The sequence below is a fragment of the Pygocentrus nattereri genome, chromosome 3 (assembly GCF_015220715.1).
Source record: "Pygocentrus nattereri isolate fPygNat1 chromosome 3, fPygNat1.pri, whole genome shotgun sequence".
Classification (NCBI taxonomy): Eukaryota; Metazoa; Chordata; class Actinopteri; order Characiformes; family Serrasalmidae; genus Pygocentrus; species Pygocentrus nattereri.
In genome coordinates this window covers 22,054,082-22,077,860 of record NC_051213.1, presented here as the reverse complement: position 1 = coordinate 22,077,860, position 23,779 = coordinate 22,054,082, and the positions used below count along the sequence as shown (strand labels likewise).

Sequence of the window (23,779 nt, the reverse complement as noted above, 5' to 3'; positions counted from 1 at the left end):
GAATCTATAGATATTAAATAGCCTCTTGAGAAATGTTGAAATGATAAAAAAAACAACTTAAGAGTGTAATAACAAGTGTTATTAATCAGGTGGTTCGGATTTTAACTACTTGTACTAAAATGTTGGAGATTTGTGTAGGTGTAAAATACTTTTCATAACGATTGTCATGAAAGTATTTTCCAAGTAAATCAGTAGTTGCAATTGTCCGCATGGTTTCGCCGGTAAAATCAAACTAGCGCCCATTCAAAGGTGCTACAAAGTAATTTATTTATGCGTGTATTAATTTGGAAGAGAGAACGTGGAAAGCTGCTAAATAACAAAACTACACTTCCCAGTGTGCACTGCGAGCGGGGGGGGTGTAATGAAAACAGGAAGAACGCGTTTACAAGGAAATAATAGTCAAATGAATCAGAGAAGAGCGGCATGTCTGGGCTGAACAGTCCGATAACGAACTGCTTGGCCAAATGGATAACATAACGGGCTCCGTTAATCAAATGTAGGCAACGTACGTGTCCCAGAAGCTCAATTGCCGCCTTTACAGCAAGGATTTTCCTTGTCATATGATGGAAAGGGCGATGGAGCAGCTAAACGTGCAGCTGAACCGGCTGACGCGCTCTCTGCGCCGCGCCCGGACAGTGGAGCTCCCAGACGGTAAGACTAACAGAAACACCCACACATGTCGTGTAGTCGGTTATTTTGCCTTTATTAGGAGTGTGACCAAAGCCCCTGTTTTTGGCTTGCAGTTCATACCAGAAGTCAGGCCCACACACGCTAATTTAGGGCTTTATTGAAGTGCATTCAGCATTATTTCCCTGTCATTTTTAATGTTATGGAACAACAGCAAGGCCCACCGCAATTTCACTTTTATGGACCTAGACTGAAGGCTCACAAGTGGAAGTGGTGGAAGTGATCTCTGTACCATCACTTTAAAATAGAACCTGAGATCTTTCCCCCTCCCTGACTTCCAAACATGAGCCTGCACTCACAAACCTCACTCTTCATAGCCCTTAAATACTGCTTTGGACATTGATGTCTAAAAGGAAACTGTGTTTGGACTTATTGAGACTCACGTGAAGTCATTGTTCTCTCACTTCCTATAGACAATGAAACAGCTGTCTACACCCTCATGCCCATGGTGATGGCTGACCAACATAGGTAGGCACCTATGGGAACTTATAATAGGTTGATGAATCTGGACTGTGAAAATATAGCACTACACTGTATTTTTAATGAGTTATAAAACTGATGCTCAATGTTTACTCCTACAGATCAGTCTCAGAATTGCTCTTGAACTCCAAGTTTGATGTCAACTATGCATTTGGACGTGTAAAAAGAAGCCTTCTTCATATTGCTGCCAAGTAAGGAGCTATTTGAGTGTCACATTTCCAGTGTGATTTTTTTTTTTGACTCCTCAGTACAGAATATTGCTCTTATGTCTTATGACATTGGCAGAGTCAGTTGAGGCAAATGAACGCTGTGTTGAGCATACATCAGCTGGGTGGCTACATTTCTGATTTCATTTGCAGCTCTTTTGTTGTGTCTTTTCAGCTGTGGGTCAGTGGAGTGTTTGGTCCTGCTGCTGAAGCGAGGAGCAAACCCCAACTATCAAGACATCTCTGGCTGTACTCCACTCCATCTGGCAGCAAGAAATGGGTAGAGTCCTTCTCTGAGAGTGATACACTACTGCCATCTACTGATCACAAAGTATTCCTAATTGAACATGCAGCCTACCAGCATAACAGTTGTATTACTGAGTCACTACTAGTAGTAGTATTGTGACTAGTACTGCTACTAACAACAATAATAATAATAATAATAATAAAATAATTTGTTGGTTTAATCAAACCTTTACTTTAACTCATATGATACTGATATTGGTGCCATGATGATGATAATAGCTCTTATACTAATTTTGACAGACAGAAGAAGTGTATGGGTAGACTATTGGAGTACAATGCGGATGTCAATATCTGCAACAATGAAGGCCTTACTGCTGTAAGTATGATGATAATAATTGTTGTTTTTGTTTTTGTTAGCTGTTTACATCCAAAGAACCATTAATAATTAAGGATTTCAGGTTTTCAAACCATTAGACACTGAAATGTCCTAGTACAGTTTGCAGGACATTTTCTGCAGTGTGGCAGAAATATGAAACTATTTTTTCAGGTCACAGAGAACAGCAAAGTTTTGTAGTGTCATTAATTTTAACTGTTGACATGGCGATTGTTCTAAATGCTGTTGTGGTCGTGACTTCTTTTCTTTTTCATGCACCATGTCTGTAGATTCACTGGCTGGCAGTGAATGGGAGAACAGAGCTGCTTCATGACTTGTTGCAGCATGTGTCCAATGTGGATGTAGAGGATGCTATGGGTCAGACAGCCTTACATGTGGCCTGTCAGAACGGACATAAGACTGTAAGAAAATATTTGCTTCTTACAACCTGACAAATTTTAATAGACACAAGAACCGTAAAGGATATTTTTACCTTGATTGGTTTATGATGTTTAGACTGTTACAGGTTTGGCATTATAAAGACCAGGGTACACCCAACAGACAAACACAAATACTCTGCTGTCTACATTTGGCATTAGTGTTTAGATAAATAACCAACAAGCCAAAGGAACCTAAGTAAATTCAAGAGACCATTGTAGGTTGTCCAAACAATCAAAGACCGGTATAGCATACCATCCAAATGTTTGTGCTTGTTTGGTTTGTGAGATCTGTGAGATACTATGTTGAATACAAGGTTTATGAATTTTGTTATTATACCATTAGATTTGTAGTTAAAAAAAGAAGCTTTTCATTACAGTCTAATTTTTAAGGACTAATAAACATGTTGACATTTGTGTTGATGGCTGAAGTAAAGTAGGCCAACAATGAAGGTAGTTTACTTTTTGTGAAATTTGTTATGCCATTTTGGCATGTTCAGTATTAACATCAGGTGATGTAAATTTGTGCCGTGGAGACCAAATAAGGCTGATCACTCTGTAACCAAACTGTTTGGTTTTATCATTGAGGTTTGGTTTGGTTTCAAAACCTGGAAAGAGAAAGTTTCTCTCTATTTTTCAGAATCATACGTTTATATCATAAACAGCTTGAACTGTTTTATCCGTTGAGTTGAAGCAAATGCACACAAGTAAAGACCATCACGTCATGGGTCCTACAAAACAACAAAAGTTCTAACTTCTGACTGGTGCTAGAATACCTTTTAGAGTGCAGTATTGCGTAATGTGTGTTTATCTGAGCTTGAGCTGTGTGTTAGTTGGGCGATACTAATTATCAACATCTAGGAACCAAACTAATTAGCTAATTTGGCCACTTTAGGCTTGTACTTTAATAGGTACATACACTGAAGAGAAAAAGGCAATTCTGTTGTTACATACATAACGAAATTGTCAGCTAAGATTTTGTGATGGGGCAGGTCTAACTAAGATGGGGTTAATTGTAACAGCAGGTGGTAACTGTCAATTAAAAAAAGTCTGGTGAATTGATGCAAGCGCAGTTAATTCAATGCAATTCTGTCTTGTTGGAACCAGACAAGCTTTCCAACCCAAGTACAAAAACATATATGCATCAAAGTAAATATGATTAGTGTAAAGACGCTGTGTCAAACACTGGCAAATAAATTTTTGACTACAGTATGGTACAGCAAATATGAGCAAGCTAAAAACGAAGTATATTTTATATACGTTTCATGTATATTATGTTTCTGATGAACCTGTATTTAACAAAAACTAACTGCTTTGAATTTATATGAAGTTGAATGTGGAATTTTCCCATTGTTTCTCTATGAAAGCTTTGTTATAACACCGCATTACACCTAACCCTGCTATGTAGAGGCCATACTTTTGCTGTTACTGTGTGTTGGTTACAAGCAAAACAAGGCTGTGTTACAGACACCAAGAGAAGGATTCAAATAATATAGGTGTTCATTCTATGACTTATACATGAGAAACACTCAAATGAAAAATGTTACTTTTATACAACAAACACCGTTATCTGGGTCAATCTTAAGAAATTTGTATGATGCTGTTAAAATTCACAGAAGACTTTCCTAAAGAAAAACGAGAAAGCCTGTTCTACTTGGACTAGGTTGTCCTTGCTCTCCTCTGTCTAGTGATTGGCTTCATTTGTTACTTTTTCAATAATGTAATCAGCAGCTTTTGCCATTAAAGCAGAGTAAGAGAATCCAAAATCCAAAAATAATAATTATTATGCCCACTATTTAGCCTAGTGTAAGCTTTGTGAATAAGACATTACCCATTACAGACTCATTCTCTGTTCACTACAGCCATGTATGGTGTCTGCTGATAGTGTGGATGTTTGTTGTTTTCTGCAGACAGTGTTGTGCCTTCTGGACAGTGGAGCAGACATTAACAGGCCCAATGTTTCTGGAGCAACACCTCTCTACTTTGCTTGCAGGTCTGTAGGATAATCTTCATTGTCCTCATTATTAATAAAAGCAAAGTCGTTGCTGTTTTGTGTGCTTTGAAATTATATGCCTCTAGTAGTAATGTAGCAAGCAAGAATAATTCAGCCTCTGAAGACCTCTTGCTTACTATTGTTCTGTAATCCCCACTGCTGCCTGTTTCAACTGTGTGTTTATAGTAGTGAGTTAAAAGTAACAGGAGGAAACCTATCAATCTCTGCCACAGGGGTAGACTAATGAGGCTGCCATTTGATGAGAATGCAGCAACTGACGAGATGTCCAATCTGCTTTTGTTTTTCCTTGTGTATCGTGCTTGACACACTTGGATGAGCTGCGTTGCCGAGCAACAGCACTCCTCCATTCTCTTGTTTCAGTTACAAATGGCAGTAGATATCTGTCTGCTTATAGTTGCTTATACACATCCAAGAAAGGGTCCTTTTTAAATGGATAGTCCAAGCACGTAATTAAGACAGCGTTCATTAATGGGGTTCTGAAAGTTTTAGGGCCTGCATTGTCTTTCGTATTTGATACTGTCATTCATGATGCATTTGTGCTGAATTTATCAGCTCCATTGGTTGATTGTAACTGTGTACAGTCCATGCATTTTAATTATATGAAATATTGAAATATAAATTATAAAATGCAGTATGGAAAAGTTTGGAAAGATTAAATTGTAGTAGGATGTAGTTGTCTGATCATCACATGCTATATGTTGAATATAGCATTTTCACTTTGCATAAAAGATTCAGAGAACTGACGTCAAGCCTTAATAGGTATAGGTACTCTTTTATTCCTCAGTCAGTTGTGATACTTAATCAAAAGAGGAGAGTATTTAGAAACTTAAATGTGTAGCAACCTTTTAAATTACTGCACAATACTGTTGAAGTTTTGGAGCTTTTTTTTTTGTTTATTTGTTTTTTTTGTCCCTTGTGGGTGTAGGGGTTTATGTAGTGGAGCCACAGTGATGCAAGATCAATTTCAGAGAAATCTGAGAAAGAGTGTATGGTATCAAATTCCATCATATTTATTTGATTTGGTATTCACACAGTCGTAAGCCAATATTAGCAAGGTCTTTCAGGCATGTTGAGGCATCTGGTAATGCTGCATAATAAAATCATGCAAAACTCATGTGGTTGAGGCAACAGTGCAAGTAGTACTATCATGTGATATGGATAAGAGAAAAGGATGTTAAAAGCAACAATGCTCCTTCCGTACCTGAATTTACATCATGTGTATTATGCAAAACACAATACAAACATTCTCTCTCTTTCTCTCTTATCTCTTTCATATGGTATTTCATCTCTACATATATATATATATATATATATATATATATATATATATATATATATATATATATATATATATATATTTATATGTATATGTGTGTGTGTGTGTGTGTGTGTGTGTGTGTGTGTGTGGTCACATTTCTGCAATTATTTTATTATATCTTTCCATCTTGTATAGCAGTATAGATTTACTTTCCTCTGAAAATAACTCAACACACAGCCAATAATGTCTAAATAGCTGGCAACACAAGTGAGTACACCTCACAGGGAACATGTCCAAATTGTGCCCAATTGTGTCATTGTCCCTCCCTGGTGTTATGTGACTCATTAGAGCTACAAGGTTTCTTGTGTGAATGGGGAACAGGGCTGTTAAATTTGGTGTTTTGGGTACAATTCACTTATATTAGCCACTGGATATTCAACATGGCGCCTCATGGCAATGAACTCTCTGAGGATGTGAGAAATAGAAATTGTTGCTCTCCACAAAGATGGCCTAGGCTATAAGAAGATTGATAACACCCTGAAACTGAGCTATAGTACGGTGGGTGGCCAAGGTCATACAGGTTCCACTCCAAACAGGTCTTGCCAGGGTTGACCAAAGAAGTTGAGTCCATGTGTTCAGTGTCATATCCAGAGGATGGCTTCAGAAAATAGACTCGAGTGCTGTCAGCATTGCTGCAGAGGTTGAAGGAGTGGAAGGACAGCCTGTCAGTGCTCAGACCATGTGCCGCACAATACATCAACTTGGTCTGCATGGCTGTCATCCCAGAAGGAAGCCTCTTCTGAAGCTGACACACAAGAAAACCTGGAAAGAGTTTGCTGAAGACAAGCAGTCCAAGAGCATGGATTATTGGAACCATGTCATGTGGTCTGATGAGACAAAGATAAACTTTTTCGGCTCAGATGGTGTCCAGCATGTGTGGTGGCACCCTGGTGAGGAGAACCAAGACGTCTGTCTCTTGCCTACAGTAAAGCATGGTAGTAGTAGCATCATGGTTTGGAGGTGCATGAGTGCTGCTGGCACTGGTGAGCTGCGGTTCATTGAGGGAAACATGAATTCCAACATGTACTGTGACATTCTGAAGAAGAGTATGATATATATATATATATGAGGTGTGTGTGTGTGTGTGTGTGTGTGTGTGTGTGTGTGTTTGTGTGAGCGTGTTGGAGTTGGATTTTGACTTTATCTGTCCACAGCACTTGTTTACAAAATGGCTCTAGCTTATCTAGATGTTGTTTTGGATTCTTCAGATGTTGAGTTTTGTGACAACGTAGCTAAGATTTCCTTCTGATGACTCTTCCATGTAGATTATGTTTGTCCAAGCAGTGTTGCACAGCACAACCACCACTCCTGGGTCAGTTAAAATCTTTGTATTCGTATGGGGGTTTGACGATGCTTTTCAGGTCAGCATATTAGTTGTTCTGTCTAGCAGTCTAAGTTCTGTCTTTCAGTGGAATTAATTGCAAGGTAAATGCTTTGATATCTTTTTTTTTATAGCCGTCTCCTGGTGTGTAGGCATCGATTAGTTTGTTTAATTTCTTTTTTTAAATTTTCAGATCCTTAGCCAGCTGCTTAGAGAAACTCATGTTTGTTGAGTGTTTGCACAAGGTTTGAAGGGTTATGAGTTTATTTTGATCTGGAATTGTCAGTTTCTAATGACAATTCTTGACCTGCCTGGCCAGTCCTAAGGAGTCACTTCAGGCCTAATGAGTTTTGAGACTTATCACATACCACAATTTTTTCTTCTTTTTTTTTTTTTTACTTCTTTTTTTCAAATACTTCTTTTCCCTTAAAAAAATCAGCTAAATGTGTAATTTGGTCCAAACCTTTGCATGCAACTGTAGGTGATGCTGGAGTCTGGAACATTTATATGCATCAAGTTAGCATGCATCTCACATGCTTAAACAAGATATAATCTACCTCTCTGTCTTACAGCCATGGCCAGAGGGACACAGCCCAAATCCTGCTCCTCAGGGGTGCCAAATACTTGCCGGACAAGAATGGGATCACGCCACTTGACCTTTGTGTGCAGGTGAGTAGCATATAGTCTGTACACAGATACAGGTTTTTGCACACATTCTCATCATCCACTCCTCCTATTAAGGGTGGTTATGGAGAGACATGTGAGATTCTGATTCAGCATCATGGGAGGCTTTTCCAGACCCTTATTCAGATGACTCAAAATGATGACATAAAGGAGAATATGGTGAGACATTTATGTTGCCTTTTTTATATTTTCATACTTATAACTATATACAACAACAACAGCATACATGTGGCACATGTGTATGATTCAGCTCAGGCAGGTTCTTGAGCATGTATCTCAGCAAAGTGACTCCAGTTATCAGAGAATCCTCACAAGCCTAGCTGAGGTGGCCACCACCAATGGACACAAGCTGCTCAGGTAAGGCTTTACCTCTGCCTAAAATTCCTTCACCTTGCTCTCAAAGCTGTTTAGAAAGCTTTCTTCTCCTCCATGTTTTTCTCCATTTTAGTTTGTCTAGTAATTTTGAGGCCCAGATGAAAAGCCTGCTTAGAATCGTGCGGATCTTCTGCCATGTGTTTCGCCTCGGTCCATCATCCCCTAACAATGGGAATGACATGGGATACAATGGGAACAAAACCCCACGCAGTCAGGTCTTCAAGGTCAGTGTGTGGTGCATTGTTATCTTTACAACAGTAGGAGCTACACTATATGGCCAAAAGTTTGTGGACAACGGCTAATCCAATATTTCTTCCAAAATCAAGAGTATTATTCTGGTCCATTAACTGTACTTTTCAAGGAAGACTTGCACTGAATGTTGGAACATTGCTGTGAGAATTTGATTTTATTTAGCAGCAGGAGCACTAGAGAGAACAGGTATTGATGTTGGCTGATTAGTTCTGGATTGCAAACACCACTCCATCTCACTCCAGAGCTATTGGTCAGATCTCCAGAGAACACAGTTCTAGTACACAGCTCAGTGCTGGAGGGCTTTATACACCTCTAGCCTTGGGATTGGCATTGGACATGTTGACCTTAGGCTCATGTGCCAGAGCATCCTGTTGTTTTGTCAGGGCTTTTGTTTGGAGATTGTACAAGCTCTGTGCATTTGAACTCCGGTGTCAGCAATGAGTGCACCCTTCATTAATAAGAAGGGGTGTCAACAAATGTTTGAAGATGTAGTATATTAACATTAACTATTTTTTTTTTGCATCAGAGGTTCAATGGAGCCATTTTTCCTGAAGAGGGTGCTAGCTGCTCTTCTAGAGAAATTTGCTATGTCAGAATTGTTCACAATTCTGGTGATAGGAACCAGATATGTCAAGAGTTTAATGCCTCTGAAAGTTACATTACAGAAAGTTATTAGATGAAATGATACAAAATACATTGTCTGATGTGTCAATTATTAAATGTATTTGTAAAACCCATGCATGATGGAGAAGTACGCCCCCCCCCGTGCGACCCTGACGGAGGAGCGGCTTAGAAAATGGAAGGATGAATGGATATATATGTGTGTGTGTGTGTGTGTGTGTGTGTGTGTGTGTGTGTGTGTGTGTAAGCTTCTCTACAGTGAACCATTTTACATCAGACCACTCTGAATGATTATGTTAACATCTCAGTAATTTAACTATGTGGTAATTATGAAAAATGTGTGGAATTACCCATTAGCCTTTAAGCAAATGTGTCATATCTGAGTATAATTTTTAAAGGTCCTGCAGTAGTGACATGTATTCTTTTTTTCTCCTCTTGAAGCCATCGGTCTATCCATCAAAGATATCAGTGCTTGAAAAACATATATTCCGAATACTTTCTGTGGGTGGTTTTTGGTTATATCATTAATATTCATACTCCTGTCCCACTCAGGTACCTTGAAATGTTTACTTTCAGATGATGCAGTCAAATTTAGATGAGTGGAAGTCTCGATGATCTAACACAGAAAATGGCCTGAAATAAGACAAGAAAATAAGGTGGTCTAACAGGCGGAAAAACAAAAGATTGTGCCAAAACTGACAACAGAATTGTCAGACGTTTTGATGAAAGATATTTATTTTGAGGTTATAGTAAGGTATTTTAGGAATCTACTTTTTTGTTGAGCTGACTAAATTCTTTTTACTGTAATAACTGTTCATTATAGTACATGGTTGTCAGACATTTTTATTTTTTGCTTGTAAATTACCTCATGTTCGTTTTTAGCTGTTGTTTTAAGATGAGAGGGATGCAGATCTGCCCTGCCTCTGATATGTTATTGTTGTTCCTCAGCCTCTGGAGCTGCTGTGGCACTCTCTGGATGAGTGGCTGGTGCTAATCTCCACAGAGCTGGACAGGAAATGTGGAGACGCCGCCTCCTCTTCTCCGGGTAGCGAAATTGCCTCACTGCTTCTGAAGCAAAGGGAGGCCGACCCCTCTGTTTCCACGGAAACCCCTGCCCTGCTGCCCCCCTCACTGGACCCTGAGGTTGTCATGAAGACGCCAGAGGCTTATGTGGATGGTCAAGATGTCATCTCTATGACCGCCAATCGTCTGAGTGCCGTAATCCAAGCCTTCTACATGTGCTGCTCATGTCAGATGCCACAGGGGTAAGAGTGACCCTTCACTACTCACACGCACCCTTAGACCTTAGAGTTAATTCCTTAGCTTAACCTGCATAAAGCATACATTCGCTACCTCATGAATCTTAATCAATTGAGATATGCAGGAAATTTTAAACCAAGAAGGCACTGTGTTCAGCACATTTCTGTAAAATTAGTCCAAGGTGATGCAAGATTTCAAATCATTCTAATGTAATTTTCTACATTTCTATTATAGATGGAAGTTTTATTGCTTAATTTTTTAACTATCTGTTACACAATTAAATATGTTAACAGGATAACAGCAAGTACAGGCTGTTTCCACCGGTGTTCAGCAAAACAATCTGCCTCCAGTTGTTCCTGGAAGTTGTGCTTACCAGTTGAGGGGCAGGGATGCTACTGTAGGCCAGATCTTGCATAATAGATAGCAAGAAAGTGCAAATTGCTTTATTTTTACAGCAAGAAAATATACAAAATATATAAAATACACTCAACGGCCACTTTATTAGGTACCTGTTGCTTGTTAACACAAATAGCTAATCAGCCAATTACATGGCCGCAACTCAATGCATTTAGGCATGTAGAGGTGGTCAAGACAAGCATCAGGATGGGGAAGAAAGGTGATTTAAGTGACTTTGAATGTGGCGTGGTTGTCGCTGCCAGACGGGCTGATCTGAGTATTTCAGAAACTGCTGATCTACTGGGATTTTCACACAAACCGTCTCTAGGGTTTACAGAGAATGGTCTGAAAAAGAGAAAATATCCAGTGAGCAGCAGTTGTGTGGACGAAAATGCCTTGTTGATGTGAGAGGTCAGAGGAGAATGGGAAGACTGGTTCAAGAAGATAGAAAGGCAACAGTAACTCAAATAACCAACCAAAATCTCTGAGGAACGTTTCCAATACCTTGGTGAAAGTTTGCCACAAAGAATTAAAGCAGTCCTGAAGGCAAAAGGGGGTCCAACCTTTTACTAGCAATATCACTTAAAATAATCACCTGTATTGTATTTGTCATACTTCTGCAGGCTTAATACTGTGCTCATTCCCAGCTTCAACAGACTGCAGCAGAAACCTTTGACCAAAAACAAACTGTGAAATGTATTGTAAAAAAAATTCATGAAAGGTTTGGAGTAAGAGAATGTGAATGCATGAGATTTTCCTCAGCTGTTTTCTCTCATCTAAACAACATGAACCTTTTCATCAGAGTTTCCCTCTGTGTAAAAATCACTGAAATAAATGAGAAAATTATGTCTTCTCTCACTTGTCTCCACAAGTTTCCCCTAAAGCTTTTTAACTGCATGCAATTAGAAGATTAAATAGGTCTTTAATTAACACTAAATTGTTGATTTCTTTATTGGCAAATTCTAGTGAGACGTCTCCTCTCTTTATTATTTATTTATTTATTTATTTATTTGAATTTCTGTGTTTGCTGAAGAATCGATGGCTGCAGTGAGACCGTGCAGAGTATCTGTGTAATTAGAGGTCCATTGTGTTGATTCAGACCTTAGACAAGTTATTTTTCCTGGTACTTCACGCTCCTGCCTTTTCCGTATGTAAAAATCTATGCTTGGTTTGTTTCTGTCTTATCTTGCCTAGCATGACGTCCCCACGGTTCATTGAGTTTGTGTGTAAACATGACGAGGTGCTCAAGTGTTTTGTTACCAGGTAAGTGAAGATTGCTTTGACTTTGAAGTCTCCTGTCCACCAAATTGTTAGTTTCATATTTGCATCATCTGTTGTCTCATTCTCTTTCCACAGGAACCCCAAGATCATCTTTAACCACTTCCATTTCCTGCTGGAGTGTCCTGAGCTCATGTCTCGCTTCATGCACATTATCAAAGGCCAGGTACACTGGGTGATGGGCAGGTTAAAGCAGTGTTCTGATTGGTTTCCAGTGTAGCTTTTCATCTCATTTCCCTGAAGTGACTTTCTGTGCTACAGCACTCTTGGGGCTTGTGCTGGAGTGACTTTCAAACACCTGTCTCTCTCTGGCAGGATCATTTAACTGTGTTATTATGCCGCAGATAACACTTGTCTTAAGTCCCGTTATATAGCTTTGTAAGTTTTAAGTGCCGCTTCACTGTGTAGTATTCGCAGAGTTTTCAGTATTCATATTTGAGCGCCAGCACTCCGAGCCTCGTTACCTCCAGATTATAGTCCACTGGGGAATATGGTGCCGTTTTAATTACAGATTTTAACCTGCCGAATACGATTTCATCTCCTGATTTTCCTCTTCGTGCGCTCCTGGTGCCCCTGGGGGAAAGAGTTCCTTTCAGTTGGATTAATTTCTACCTCTTGCAGACTTCTCCCTCTTTGCATCAAGAACAAAGCCATTCAAATATTATGCAAATGGATTGCAGGTTCCCCCTCCGTGTAGCTGAAGCATTTCTTTTCGCCCATCATCTCTCCTTTACTCTGGCAGGTTCTGTGCTTTATAGTGTAATGAGTGGGTGATTAATAGACCAGACTTCTCTAAGGCTGAGGTATAGGGCTTCAGAGTATAATCAATATGAAGAAGTTTTAATTACCTTTTTGCTCACCTCCTCCACAGCCTTTTAAGGACAGGTGTGAGTGGTTCTACGAGCATCTTCTAGCCGGGCAGCCTGACTCGGATATGGTCCATCGGCCGGTTAATGAGAATGACATCCTACTGATTCACAGAGGTACTGAAATTTATACGTCTGTGTTTGAAGGCTTCTGCCTCTGCACAGACCCCATTTATATACTTGCTCTCTAGAGCTCAAGAGCTTTAATCCATTCCTCTTTATCCTCCCTCCCTCAGACTCTATATTCCGCAGCAGCTGTGAGGTTGTGTCCAAGTCTGCCAATGAGAAGCTCAAGCAGGGCATCGCTGTGCGCTTCCATGGTGAAGAGGGAATGGTTAGTCTGAAACATATCGCTTGCGAGTCATCAACAGACACACCTACTTTAAGTTCTGCAGCTATTTTTGATTTTGCTGTGCTTCATTATACATCAGAATGCTTGTGCCATCAGAATAATCAGAGCCTGCTGTTCATGCTGTGATGCAACATTTACAAACAATCTTCTGCTGGTGACGTTGGCAGATGGTGCTCATACTGTCCTCTTTCTCTCAGGGTCAGGGGGTGGTTAGAGAGTGGTTTGACATTCTCTCTAATGAGATCATCAATCCAGACTACGCACTTTTCACACAATCAGCAGATGGTAAGCAACATTGTAACCATAAGTGTATAATGTGCTGACTTAATATGAACCTTTGTTGAGCTCTGTGCTAGCCTAATGCAGTATATCTGTTTGTTCCATATGTGTTGTATGCATGTGTAGATATGGGCAATATGGCAATATGTCATCATCATTTTGAGATGATCATGTATGTCATGAGAAACTTTAGTGTTTCTAGAACACTAAATACTTTTATTAATGTATTTTAACCAATAGTTTTATTTTTCTACTTAATTTACATGCAACCTGTTTTATGATGAGATTACACAGAAAATAATCCACTCATAAGAAGTTGGGAAGTAACTGGTAAAGCAGAGTTTGCAAAACTAGAGCTCAAATTATTTTTCAGATCTGGAAAAAAAAAATCCACAGGTGTTTCTGTTCATCCTTCCACTGTGCAAAGCCAGCGCAACACGGGTTCTGAAAGTTTGTGTAGCTGTCATGAAAATGTTGGTGAAAATAGAAATAGAAAAGAAAAAAAAACATAAAAGAACCAAACAATGACATGAATAGTGTTTTCAGAACAATGGGTTGATCACCCCAGATCCCAGACCTCTACATCATTGAGTATGTTTGCGATTACTTGGATTGTGAGAAGCAGAAAATGCAACTTCTGTGGCTGAACTTTGGAGGTATGGAAAAATGTCCCTGCAGATTTCTTCTAAAACTGAAATTACAAATTAGACAGAATGGAAACTCTAATAAAGGTAAAAGATGGGCAGACTAAATGCTGAATACAATGATATTATACTTAGTTTTTCTGTTAAATATATATTTTCAGCTTTTTTCTGATGATGAAAAATGAATAACTTGTACTCAGTGGCCATTTTGACTGGAAATAAAGAAGAGGGTTTTCTGAATTTTGTTCTTGTACTATGTAACGCTGCTGCTCTTGGTCATTGTATATTTTGACATTATCTTTAAATATTGAATATAGTGCAGTAATATTGTATATTTGATTTAAATTGTAAAGTTATTTTTTGCCATATTGCCCTTTTTCCCTTTTTTGTGTGTTCCCTTTCTTGTGTCTTTGATATATTTCTGTTCTGATGTAAGTTTGCAAGTCTTGTTGCTATGACTTTGGCGTGTATTTATAGGGTCACTGATAGTTATGTGTCAGTGACTTTGAGCCTCTGAGTCTTTGTCTCTCCTAGAGGTAATAGATAATGACATATGATGGGAAAGGAGTGCTATAGATCAAAGCTTTTTCCTGTGATTCTTCAGAAATACACCACTGCATGATTACAGTCCTTTGTTCTTATTCATTTGGAGTGTGTGTGTGTGTGTGTGTCTGTGTGTCTGTGTGTGTGTGTCTGTGTGTCTGTGTGTGTGTGTGTGTGTGTGTGTGTGTGTGTGTGTGTGTGTGTGTGTGTGTGTGTGTCTGTGTGTGTGTCTGTGTGTGTGTGTGGACACTTGGGTATGTGTATTTGTGTGCACGTCTTTTACAGGCACTACATTTCAACCCAACAGTAACTCCTCTGTCAACCCAGACCATCTGAACTATTTCAGATTTGCTGGTCAAATCCTTGGCCTGGCTTTGTATCACCGCCAGCTGGTCAACATTTACTTCACCCGCTCCTTCTATAAGCACATATTGGGTAATGCACACAAAGGCACACTTTAACAAAGACATGGTAATATTCTTGAAATATTGAAGTAAGAGACCACGGTAGGATGTGCTTGTGTTTGTACATACTTACAGGTATCCCAGTGAATTACCAGGACGTGTCCTCCATTGATCCAGAGTATGCCAAGAACCTGCAGTGGATACTGGACAATGACATCAGTGACCTGGGCCTGGAGCTCACCTTTTCTGTAGAAACAGATGTGTTTGGAGCCATGGAAGAGGTTCCTCTCAAACCTGGAGGAACCAGCATTCAGGTCACCCAAGAAAACAAGGTGAGACTGTAAACAGATATGCTTCAGCTACTTTGCCAACCCCAGTAAGCAAGGAAAAATAAAAACGTAGGCAGTTCACATATTTCACATATTGACATCCCACTGTTTGGCCAAATCTCTCAGTTGGCTTTTATTTGCTAATGTGAATGTATTTGCATGCGCAGCATTTATGTATGACATTAGAGCTTGCACAGTAGCTGAGTTAGCGGAAACCTTTAGATGAAGGTTGCCTCAGTATTCCCACTGAGGGAAAATGTCAGCCTGTGCTTGTTGTATAAAGCTGTAATTGACCGAGAGATCAATAGAGGGCAGTATTATCCAGATGTTAATACAGTACATGCAGATCGAGTTTTATTCCAGAACATGACCCTCACCCTCAGGAAAAGTGACTGTGCTGTCAGGCTTTGTCTCAGTCCTTGTTTCTCTCTCGCTCACACAGGCGGAGTACGTGCAGCTGGTAACAGAGTTGAGGATGACTCGTGCCATTCAGCCTCAGATCAACGCTTTCCTGCAGGGCTTCCACACCTTCATCCCTCCATCACTCATCCAGCTCTTTGATGAGTACGAGCTGGTCAGTAGCCTCCTGATTTTTTTCGAGGTTGCGCCGTTTTCCTCTTTCAATTCTTTTTTTTTTTCTTCTAGCTAATTTCCACACTATTACACATTTTTCTTTCTTATGCTCTCTCTCTCCCTCTCCCTCTCTCTCCTTTCTTTCTCTTTCTTTTTTCTTTCTTCCTTTCTTACTATTATTTCTACACTAATGAGTTTGATTTAATTTTGTTTCATTTGTTACAAAGCACTTTTACAAACTCTTAGGCATAATATCTTCAGTGCTTATGGCAAAGAATATCTTTCTCACAGAGAGTCAAAGAAACCTTGAGTGGAAGCAGCACTCAGAAGTTTGAATCCATTCTCCTCTGGCTATGACCATACAGAAAGCCAGATATTGTGGCATTCGAAGATTCATGCTGGAAGCAGATGGATTTATTACATTTAGTCAGTAAACAAATTGAAAAGTGCAGTCTGGGTGGATACATTGTAAATATTAGGAGATGTGTACTGAGGATTACTAGTTTTTATATTGTGCTGTATTTGCACAGGGTAAGTTTGAAGAAATGAAGATATGAGTTACCCTTGTCAGTGTTGCATATCTAAATCTCATGGGCATGACCCTAGGGCACGGATTAGGAATTAGAGATGAGATATGCATTAGTCATGAAATCTGCAAAGGCAGGAAATGATAATGTGGAAAAAATAACAGAGGGTTTAGTGTGGTGAGAACCTCCATGGTATGATGAATGAAGCTCCAAGGCAGTGCCAGGGCATATGCAGCTGGCCCTGACTGAGGATATGTGGGCAGACAACTACATAAGCAGGTTGTGCCAACATTTTTGTGGGTAATGCTAAGGTGTGGGTGGCTGGTTTGTGACATGGCTGGGTCAACTAGAAGGAGACATAAGAAAGAGGAAACAGATAGCTTGTTACATCTGTTGGGAGCTTTTAGGCCACCATGCGCACCTTATGTTAGCCACTCCGGCAGGCTGATGGCATAATTAGAAGGGATAAGCATAATGATGATGACCTAATTAAAAGCGAGATCTAGAGGCCAGTGTGGGTATACAGGCTCCTTGAGGTATCAGAACCTCTGTATGCCATCAGCAAATTTGAATCAGTGCATGTGAATGGTGAAGGCACCATCAATGATGACTCGGTTCACTGGAAATATCCAACAAAAGTCCAACATCACTGCTTTGTTTTCGGGTGGGCAACATGACTATATGATCATACTCACAGTAAATTAGCATATTAAGACAAGTATTTTGATGATGTCACCAATAATTTAGGAACAGTGATCAACCTCATATTTCATTAAAAGACATTCAAAGGGAAACTACCTCCTTCTTACAGTGGTGCTGCAGTAGTCTCAAAGACTACTGACCAAAGACTAGGAAAACCCCTTTCTGAACAACTTTTTTGAAGGTAGAAATACATTTCGGAAGACTCCAAGACCTTTAGGGTGGATACTAGAGGCCAGGCTGTTGGATTTGTTTTTCCCCCCACTGGATTTCTTCAACTGAACTATTCCTTCAGTGTACAAGGAAAAAAGACTGGTTTGTGCTTCATCACTAATGCTAGCTACCAATATAGATGTATTTATTAGCATCTAGGTATGTGGCTAGCAGCCAAGATTTGCTGAGGATCTTAGAGATACCCACTGGTTGTGTGATGTACTTGCATAATGCATGTTGGGCATTGTAGTCGGAGAACATTGATGGGCAAAAACACAAAAACTATACAAAATTGTCATGACGCTTTATTTTGAGTGGGCCTTTTAGATGAAACAGAGACTCAACGGACTCAGTAACATGTCAAAAACTTATAGGGATTAGGTTTATTTAGGTATTAGGAATAGGGTTAGGTTTTGGGTGAGGTTGGGTGAGGTTTGGTTTTGTGTAGTGGAAGTAATATATTAATAATACATCTACCTAATGTAAGACATGTATCAACAGTGCATCTCCAAGATATTTACTTCAGTTTATTCAGATGCTTCACTACTGCTGCTTCACTGATCTGTTGTTGATTTGTTAATGATAATCTAATGAGAGTTTATTGATCTACAATGAAACACTCCAAATAAAGTGTTACCAAAATTATGACTTTTGTCAAACTGATGAGACTGAAGGATATACTGCTGCACTACAAAATACCTCATAACAAATAACATAAACAATTCTAGTTTTGAGCCAGGATACCCCTTTAATAAGGACTCCCAATAGGTGTAGTTATTTAAGTTTTTGCCTTATTCACATGTCCGAATTCTGAAAAAGTCCATGATGGTTTAATATCATCATTGTGTTCTTTTGATAGCATTTTAATGGTGGCAGTGCTTTTCTGTTGGTGTGCTCGTTACAACGTATTCCGTATTGTGAAACTGTCTCTTAGTGTTGTGATATGTTTTTGTCACCCCTAGCTTTAATGTAGATTTGACCTGAGATAGAACCCCATTAAAGATGTTTGACCAAGAAGCTGTTTTTTATGTGCATATTCTTAAAGATGTGAGATATTGTGAGTTGTATTCAAACACTACTAGATGTATGAGAGCCTATATGCATCTATACGAGTCCTGTCTGTTAGCAGAAAAGCTGTTCTAGAGTGGAAAGGAAAAGCCCTTCCACCTGCCCTTTTTATCTGTATGCTAATTGCTAAAGCCTTCACCTTTTGATTGAATCCTGAGTGCAGGATTATGATGGGTGTGATAAGAATGATTAGGTAGCCAGTGGAAGGTAATGAAGTGGAATTAATGTGTTCAAACTTTATAGATCTAGTCTTTGTTTGTGAATGGTTTTTGGAGGAACTTTGGAGTAAGTTTGAGTAGAGTAGAACATCTGCCAGACATACATAGCTCTTACATAGATGCCAGACTATAAGAACATGGATTAGGTTCAGCTGTGTGTAGAGAAACTATTGATCTCATCTTAGTATTTATCAGGCTTAATATGTTCTCATTATTTTTTCATTCTATGTCTTCATTCTCTGTCTCGCTCTCTGTCTCGCTCTCTGTCTCGCTCTCTGTCTCGCTCTCTGTCTCGCTCTCTGTCTCGCTCTCTGTCTCGCTCTCTGTCTCGCTCTCTGTCTCGCTCTCTGTCTCGCTCTCTGTCTCACTCGCTCTCTCACTCTCTCTCTCGCTCTCTCGCTCTCTCTCTCGCTCTCTCTCTCGCTCTCTCTCTCGCTCTCACCTTGAGGGCCCTTCCGTTCATTCTATGTCACGCCTCTATTTCTGTGTTTGTTCCAGAACGCAGGTGTGCTGTTTCCCTCTCATTCGCATTCTCTGACTTTTCTCTCTCTTTCTCTTACTCTCTCTCTTTTTCTCTCACCCGCTGCTCTGCCCCAGATCGATGCTCTCCCAGGGCCATTACCACACGGCGGGCCTCCAGTGCACATATATGTGTGGGCCCATTCCTCGGTCACACAGTTTCAGCAAGCCCACTGACAGGCCCCAGAGGGGCTAACTAATGAGGGCCTGTGTTTCAAAGCGCTTTTAGTCCCATGCTCTCTGTGTCTTTATTATCTGACTCTCACCCGTCTAAACGAAACAGCGAGCGACCAGCGAAACCCTTCACGCAGAGTGCGTGTTCAGTGATTAAAGGCGCTTTTCACAGCTCTCCTCAGTGATGTACTTTGCGTGCGTGTGCTTTATGAAGGAGTTCGTGGGAAATGTCGAACACTTTGGGAGCAAAACCATGGCCGTGTTATGAGTCAGCCTGAGCTGGATGAGTTATTGATTAGATCTGTTGTTATGAGCTGCCTAGCTCTGTGCTGTACTCCTGGTTTTAAGTGTGTGTGTGTGTGCGTGTGTGTGTGTGTGTGTGTGTGTGTGCGCGCATGTACGTGTGCGCATACAGGAGCTGCTGCTGTCTGGCATGCCGGAGATTGATGTGATGGACTGGAAGAGAAACACAGAGTACACCAGTGGCTATGATACAGAGGAGCCAGTCATCCAGGTTAACAGCTGCTATGCCACATGAACATCACGCTCACTGACTTAAACTAATGAGCCATCTCTAATGATTTAGGACAGTGAGACAATTTATGCAGATTTGTTGGCAAATTTTGCCAAAAACTCTTTGTGGACTTGCATGTATCAACATGATTCTGTTTAGGATTGAATTATGAACATATGATTCACATGTAGATGGAATTGGGGTCTATGTGTAGGATTATATTTTAGAATCTTTTACAAGACATTGCACAGAAAATTCGTCTGAGATTAGTCACCTTGAGAATGTAGGAGTGACATGATCTGACATTGCAGGTGCAATGGAGGAGTAATGCGTGCTTTCTTGATTTGCAGTGGTTCTGGGAGGTAGTAGAGAGTCTCACTCAAGAGGAGAGGGTTCTTCTGTTACAGTTTGTTACTGGAAGGTAAGAGTTCTTATGCCTTATTCGTGTCCATTGATGCCTTGGTAAATTACATAAATAGCTGTTAACAGAATTTATGGGCTTGCACCCCTTTAGCTAGAGGTCGGTAATTTGACCATGTTGTTGTGTTGTACTGTTGTTGTGATGCATTTTGACACTTTTTTGAGTATTGTGCATATCATAAGTACGTACATGCACTGAACAACGCTTTGTGCAATGCAGTATGTGAACCACTAAATAAAAAGCATTGTATTGATACAATTTAATGGCAGATTTTAAATGTAGCATTACTAGTGTGTTGTGTCTATGTCAAAATACATGGTGTGCATTGTGAAAATGTCTAAGTAATGTCATAAGATAATTTTGCCTTATCGCTTAACTGCTATAAAATGTTCAGTAACTATGGTGAAATTAATATGGGCATAGTTTAAGAGGTAAAATCCACCTCTCAGTTCTCTGTAGTTCACCTCATTTCTCTTTTTTCTTCCTCTCTTCCTAGCTCCCGTGTTCCGCATGGTGGATTTGCTTTTCTCATGGGGGGCAGTGGCCTACAGAAGTTTACCATCGCTGCTGTGCCCTACACATCCAACTTATTGCCTACCTCTAGTACCTGGTGAGAAAGACAAAGACAAACGGTCCATTGATGCACCAGAATTGGTATTGTAGCATCTAGGAGCAGCAGATGGCAGTGTGGCTCTTTGAGAGTTAAGCACTCATGCTATGTGACTGAAGACCAATTACTCTGTAGCCTGTACAAGGATACAAGAGACACGATCACATAGACTGGCAAAAAAGCAGAAAGAGACGGAACAAAAAATGACACCCAGTGCTTAAAAGGGCAGTTTTTGTGTCATGGTGCAAGTCAAGCATATGCAACCCTGTTTGACTTGGTTCTCAATCCACAACGGAATCACTCTGACTTGTCTTTCAATCTTTTCCAGTATCAACATGCTGAAACTCCCCGAATACCCCAGCAAGGACGTCCTGCGTGACCGACTGCTCGTTGCACTGCATTGTGGGAGTTATGGTTACACTATGGCATGATGCTGGCCCATCTGTTTTCTGCTGTGACACCTGCTACATAGACACACACACAAACACACATGCCCACACGCATGAGTGTGTGTGTGTTGACCTAACTTCAGGGATATCCTCACACTCATCTGACTTACTCAAAAGCCTTCGTTTGACTATATGGCATTATTTTAGATACGCAAATACAAAAGACTAAGGGCAAATATGAAAAGTGAATTAATACTTAACACTAAGAATCAGTGTGCCAGTGACTCGAATCTCTACTGCCAGTGTTATGTGTCAAAGGTTTCTTTACTGAATTCTATACCATGGTATGTGCTGTATTTTATTTATACATGCTGTTTATTCTGCTGTGTTAGACCTGTAAGACATGTTTGTGTGTGTTTGTGTGTGTGTGTGTGTGTGTGTGTGTGTGTGTGTGCGCACACACTCATATATTACAGTGTTACCATTGCGAAACATGGCTGGAAATAATGTAGTCATTTTTAGAACAAGGAGTTTGTCAGGCAGCATGACTGTGCTGGTTTCTCATATACATATGTACCCTCTTCTCCTATGCGCTGGCAACAAGCCTTGAAAAGTAATCTAGAACCTCCCTACTTGTGTCATGTCTGCTATGCTATAGCCTTTGTACTGTCATTTGTTCATATCATTTAATATATAGTTTTTTTTCCCCCCAATTGTCATGTGAAACTGAGAGAACAAATTGGATGTGGTGCCAAAAACTCCTAGTGAATGCAAGTCTACAAATTGTTTGGTTTTTGTAAAAAGGGACAATGTCATATCATTTTATGAATGTAGAAATTGTGTCCTTTGTAGGACTTACTTTAAAGTGAATTCTGTCATATGTAAATGTGGATATAGGTTTATATTTCTTAAAAATTATCACTTTAATTTGGTTGTAAATTTTTTTTTTGTTCTCATTGGTAAACAAACTGCTAATTGTATACATAATCTTTAAGGACCTTTGTGAAGATGATTTCAAATATTGAAGTATGTATTTTACTATTTTCAGAGTTTTATTTCATTGATTGTGTGAGTGTACGAGTGCTTCAGGCAGTTATACCCAGTATAAGGGTAATGGGTCATAGGCTTGGCTGTTCATAAGTAAATTTTGTTTATTTTCAAAAAGTATAATATTGGTTAATTGGAGTTTTTCTAGTCAGAATTTATTTTAATGACCCCTTGTAACTTATCTGCATATGTTCAAGTAATTGGTCATTACACATAGCAGGATTTTGGTTTAAGGTTAAAGTAATGGAAAAGTTCAATTCAATTACATAGATGTTGAGTTGAATGTCAGTTAAAGGCAAATGAAGCATCTTTTATCCCAAATGGAGGAAAAATATATGTACATATATTTGCTCATCTTAAAATATATGTGCTATATATATTAGAAATCTGTGCCATTTTTAATATTTCAATATATACCAGTATATGCATATATGCATTACCATATTGGCAGAAAATTATCAAATTTGAATTTGTTTACTGTAGATTTCACTTAATCAACAAAAAAAAGTATGACCAGGAAATCCAAACTTTTACATACGACTGTGTATGTCAATATATTGCAATCTATGCACATACGTAGATAAAATATATGTAGTAGTCTGAATTTTTATATGGCAATATTACACATTTGGCATATTTTGAAAAATACAAGTAAATATATTACTTTTGTGTAGGAAATTTTGCAAAAAAAAAGGGTTAAAAAAAAGAAGTGTTTAAGGTAGGTAAAAAGGAATAACTTTCAAGTTCCATGCAAATGCGGTATCGTTTATTAGGTTTTGTACACTATTGCAATATTGTGCTCTGGCGCTCAGTAGTGAGAGCACTTTCTTGATATTACCTGCTCACTATGGCAACGCTATTGAAATTACAGCTGGCTCTCCATGGCAACACGGCATCCAAAACCCACTCAGCATGGAGCTGGCCCTGGGCTGGGGGAGCTGTGTGAGCTCAACATATGTCATGATGACAGCCAAGAAACAGAAAGGAAAGGGACAATGGGCAGGACAAGGAGAGAGAGACAGAAAGAGCAAGAAGCAGAGGGAGCAAGAGAGTCAGGGCGTGTGTGCGTGTGCGTGTGTGCTGAACACAGATCAGAGCAGTATTGTGTGTGTGACAATGACAGTTGTGGTTTGGTGGGGCTTTCCGCTCTGTCCTTACCTTCTGACGAGACATGCGGTTTTAACTCTTGCATCCAATTCCATTTCTGTTCCATCTGTTCCAGTTCAACTGAAGTCCCAGCCCATGAAATCGGAAAGATTGAGGGTATCTCCCAGACCCCGAGCACAATCATTCATCTACTCTCCCCATTCTGACTCGCCCAGGATTGAGATATCTTGTTGCTCTCTATGTTTAGGTTTGTTTTGTAATCACAGGTGTCCCTGATTCACTAGAGGTCAGGGCACATGTACAAACACACTCCGAGGCAGTGACTTTGTTGTCAC

The 23,779-nt window shown here is 39.7% G+C and overlaps 1 protein-coding gene across 1 annotated transcript; it reads left to right on the top strand.

The window, feature by feature from the left end:
- The first annotated feature begins 383 nt into the window (after positions 1-383).
- On the top strand, positions 384-22,457 carry hace1 (HECT domain and ankyrin repeat containing E3 ubiquitin protein ligase 1). Its single transcript, XM_037536323.1, has 24 exons — positions 384-651; positions 1,101-1,155; positions 1,269-1,358; positions 1,549-1,653; positions 1,920-1,995; positions 2,283-2,414; positions 4,340-4,422; positions 7,655-7,751; positions 7,824-7,925; positions 8,017-8,123; positions 8,215-8,365; positions 9,963-10,279; positions 11,865-11,933; positions 12,027-12,114; positions 12,820-12,931; positions 13,051-13,148; positions 13,364-13,451; positions 14,918-15,067; positions 15,172-15,368; positions 15,808-15,939; positions 19,772-19,870; positions 20,221-20,291; positions 20,788-20,901; positions 21,230-22,457. Exons 1-24 carry the CDS (start codon positions 561-563, stop codon positions 21,330-21,332), a joined length of 2,727 nt encoding a protein of 908 aa, XP_037392220.1. The 5' UTR covers positions 384-560; the 3' UTR covers positions 21,333-22,457.
- Positions 22,458-23,779: the final 1,322 nt, after the last annotated feature.

Coding starts and splice junctions, on each gene's coding strand:
- hace1 (XM_037536323.1), top strand. CDS start 561: ATGATGGAAAGGGCGATGGAGCAGCTAAACGTGCAGCTGAACCGGCTG. Junction 652..1,100: donor GACAGTGGAGCTCCCAGACG/GTAAGACTAACA, acceptor CACTTCCTATAG/ACAATGAAACAGCTGTCTAC. Junction 12,115..12,819: donor TGCACATTATCAAAGGCCAG/GTACACTGGGTG, acceptor CCTCCTCCACAG/CCTTTTAAGGACAGGTGTGA.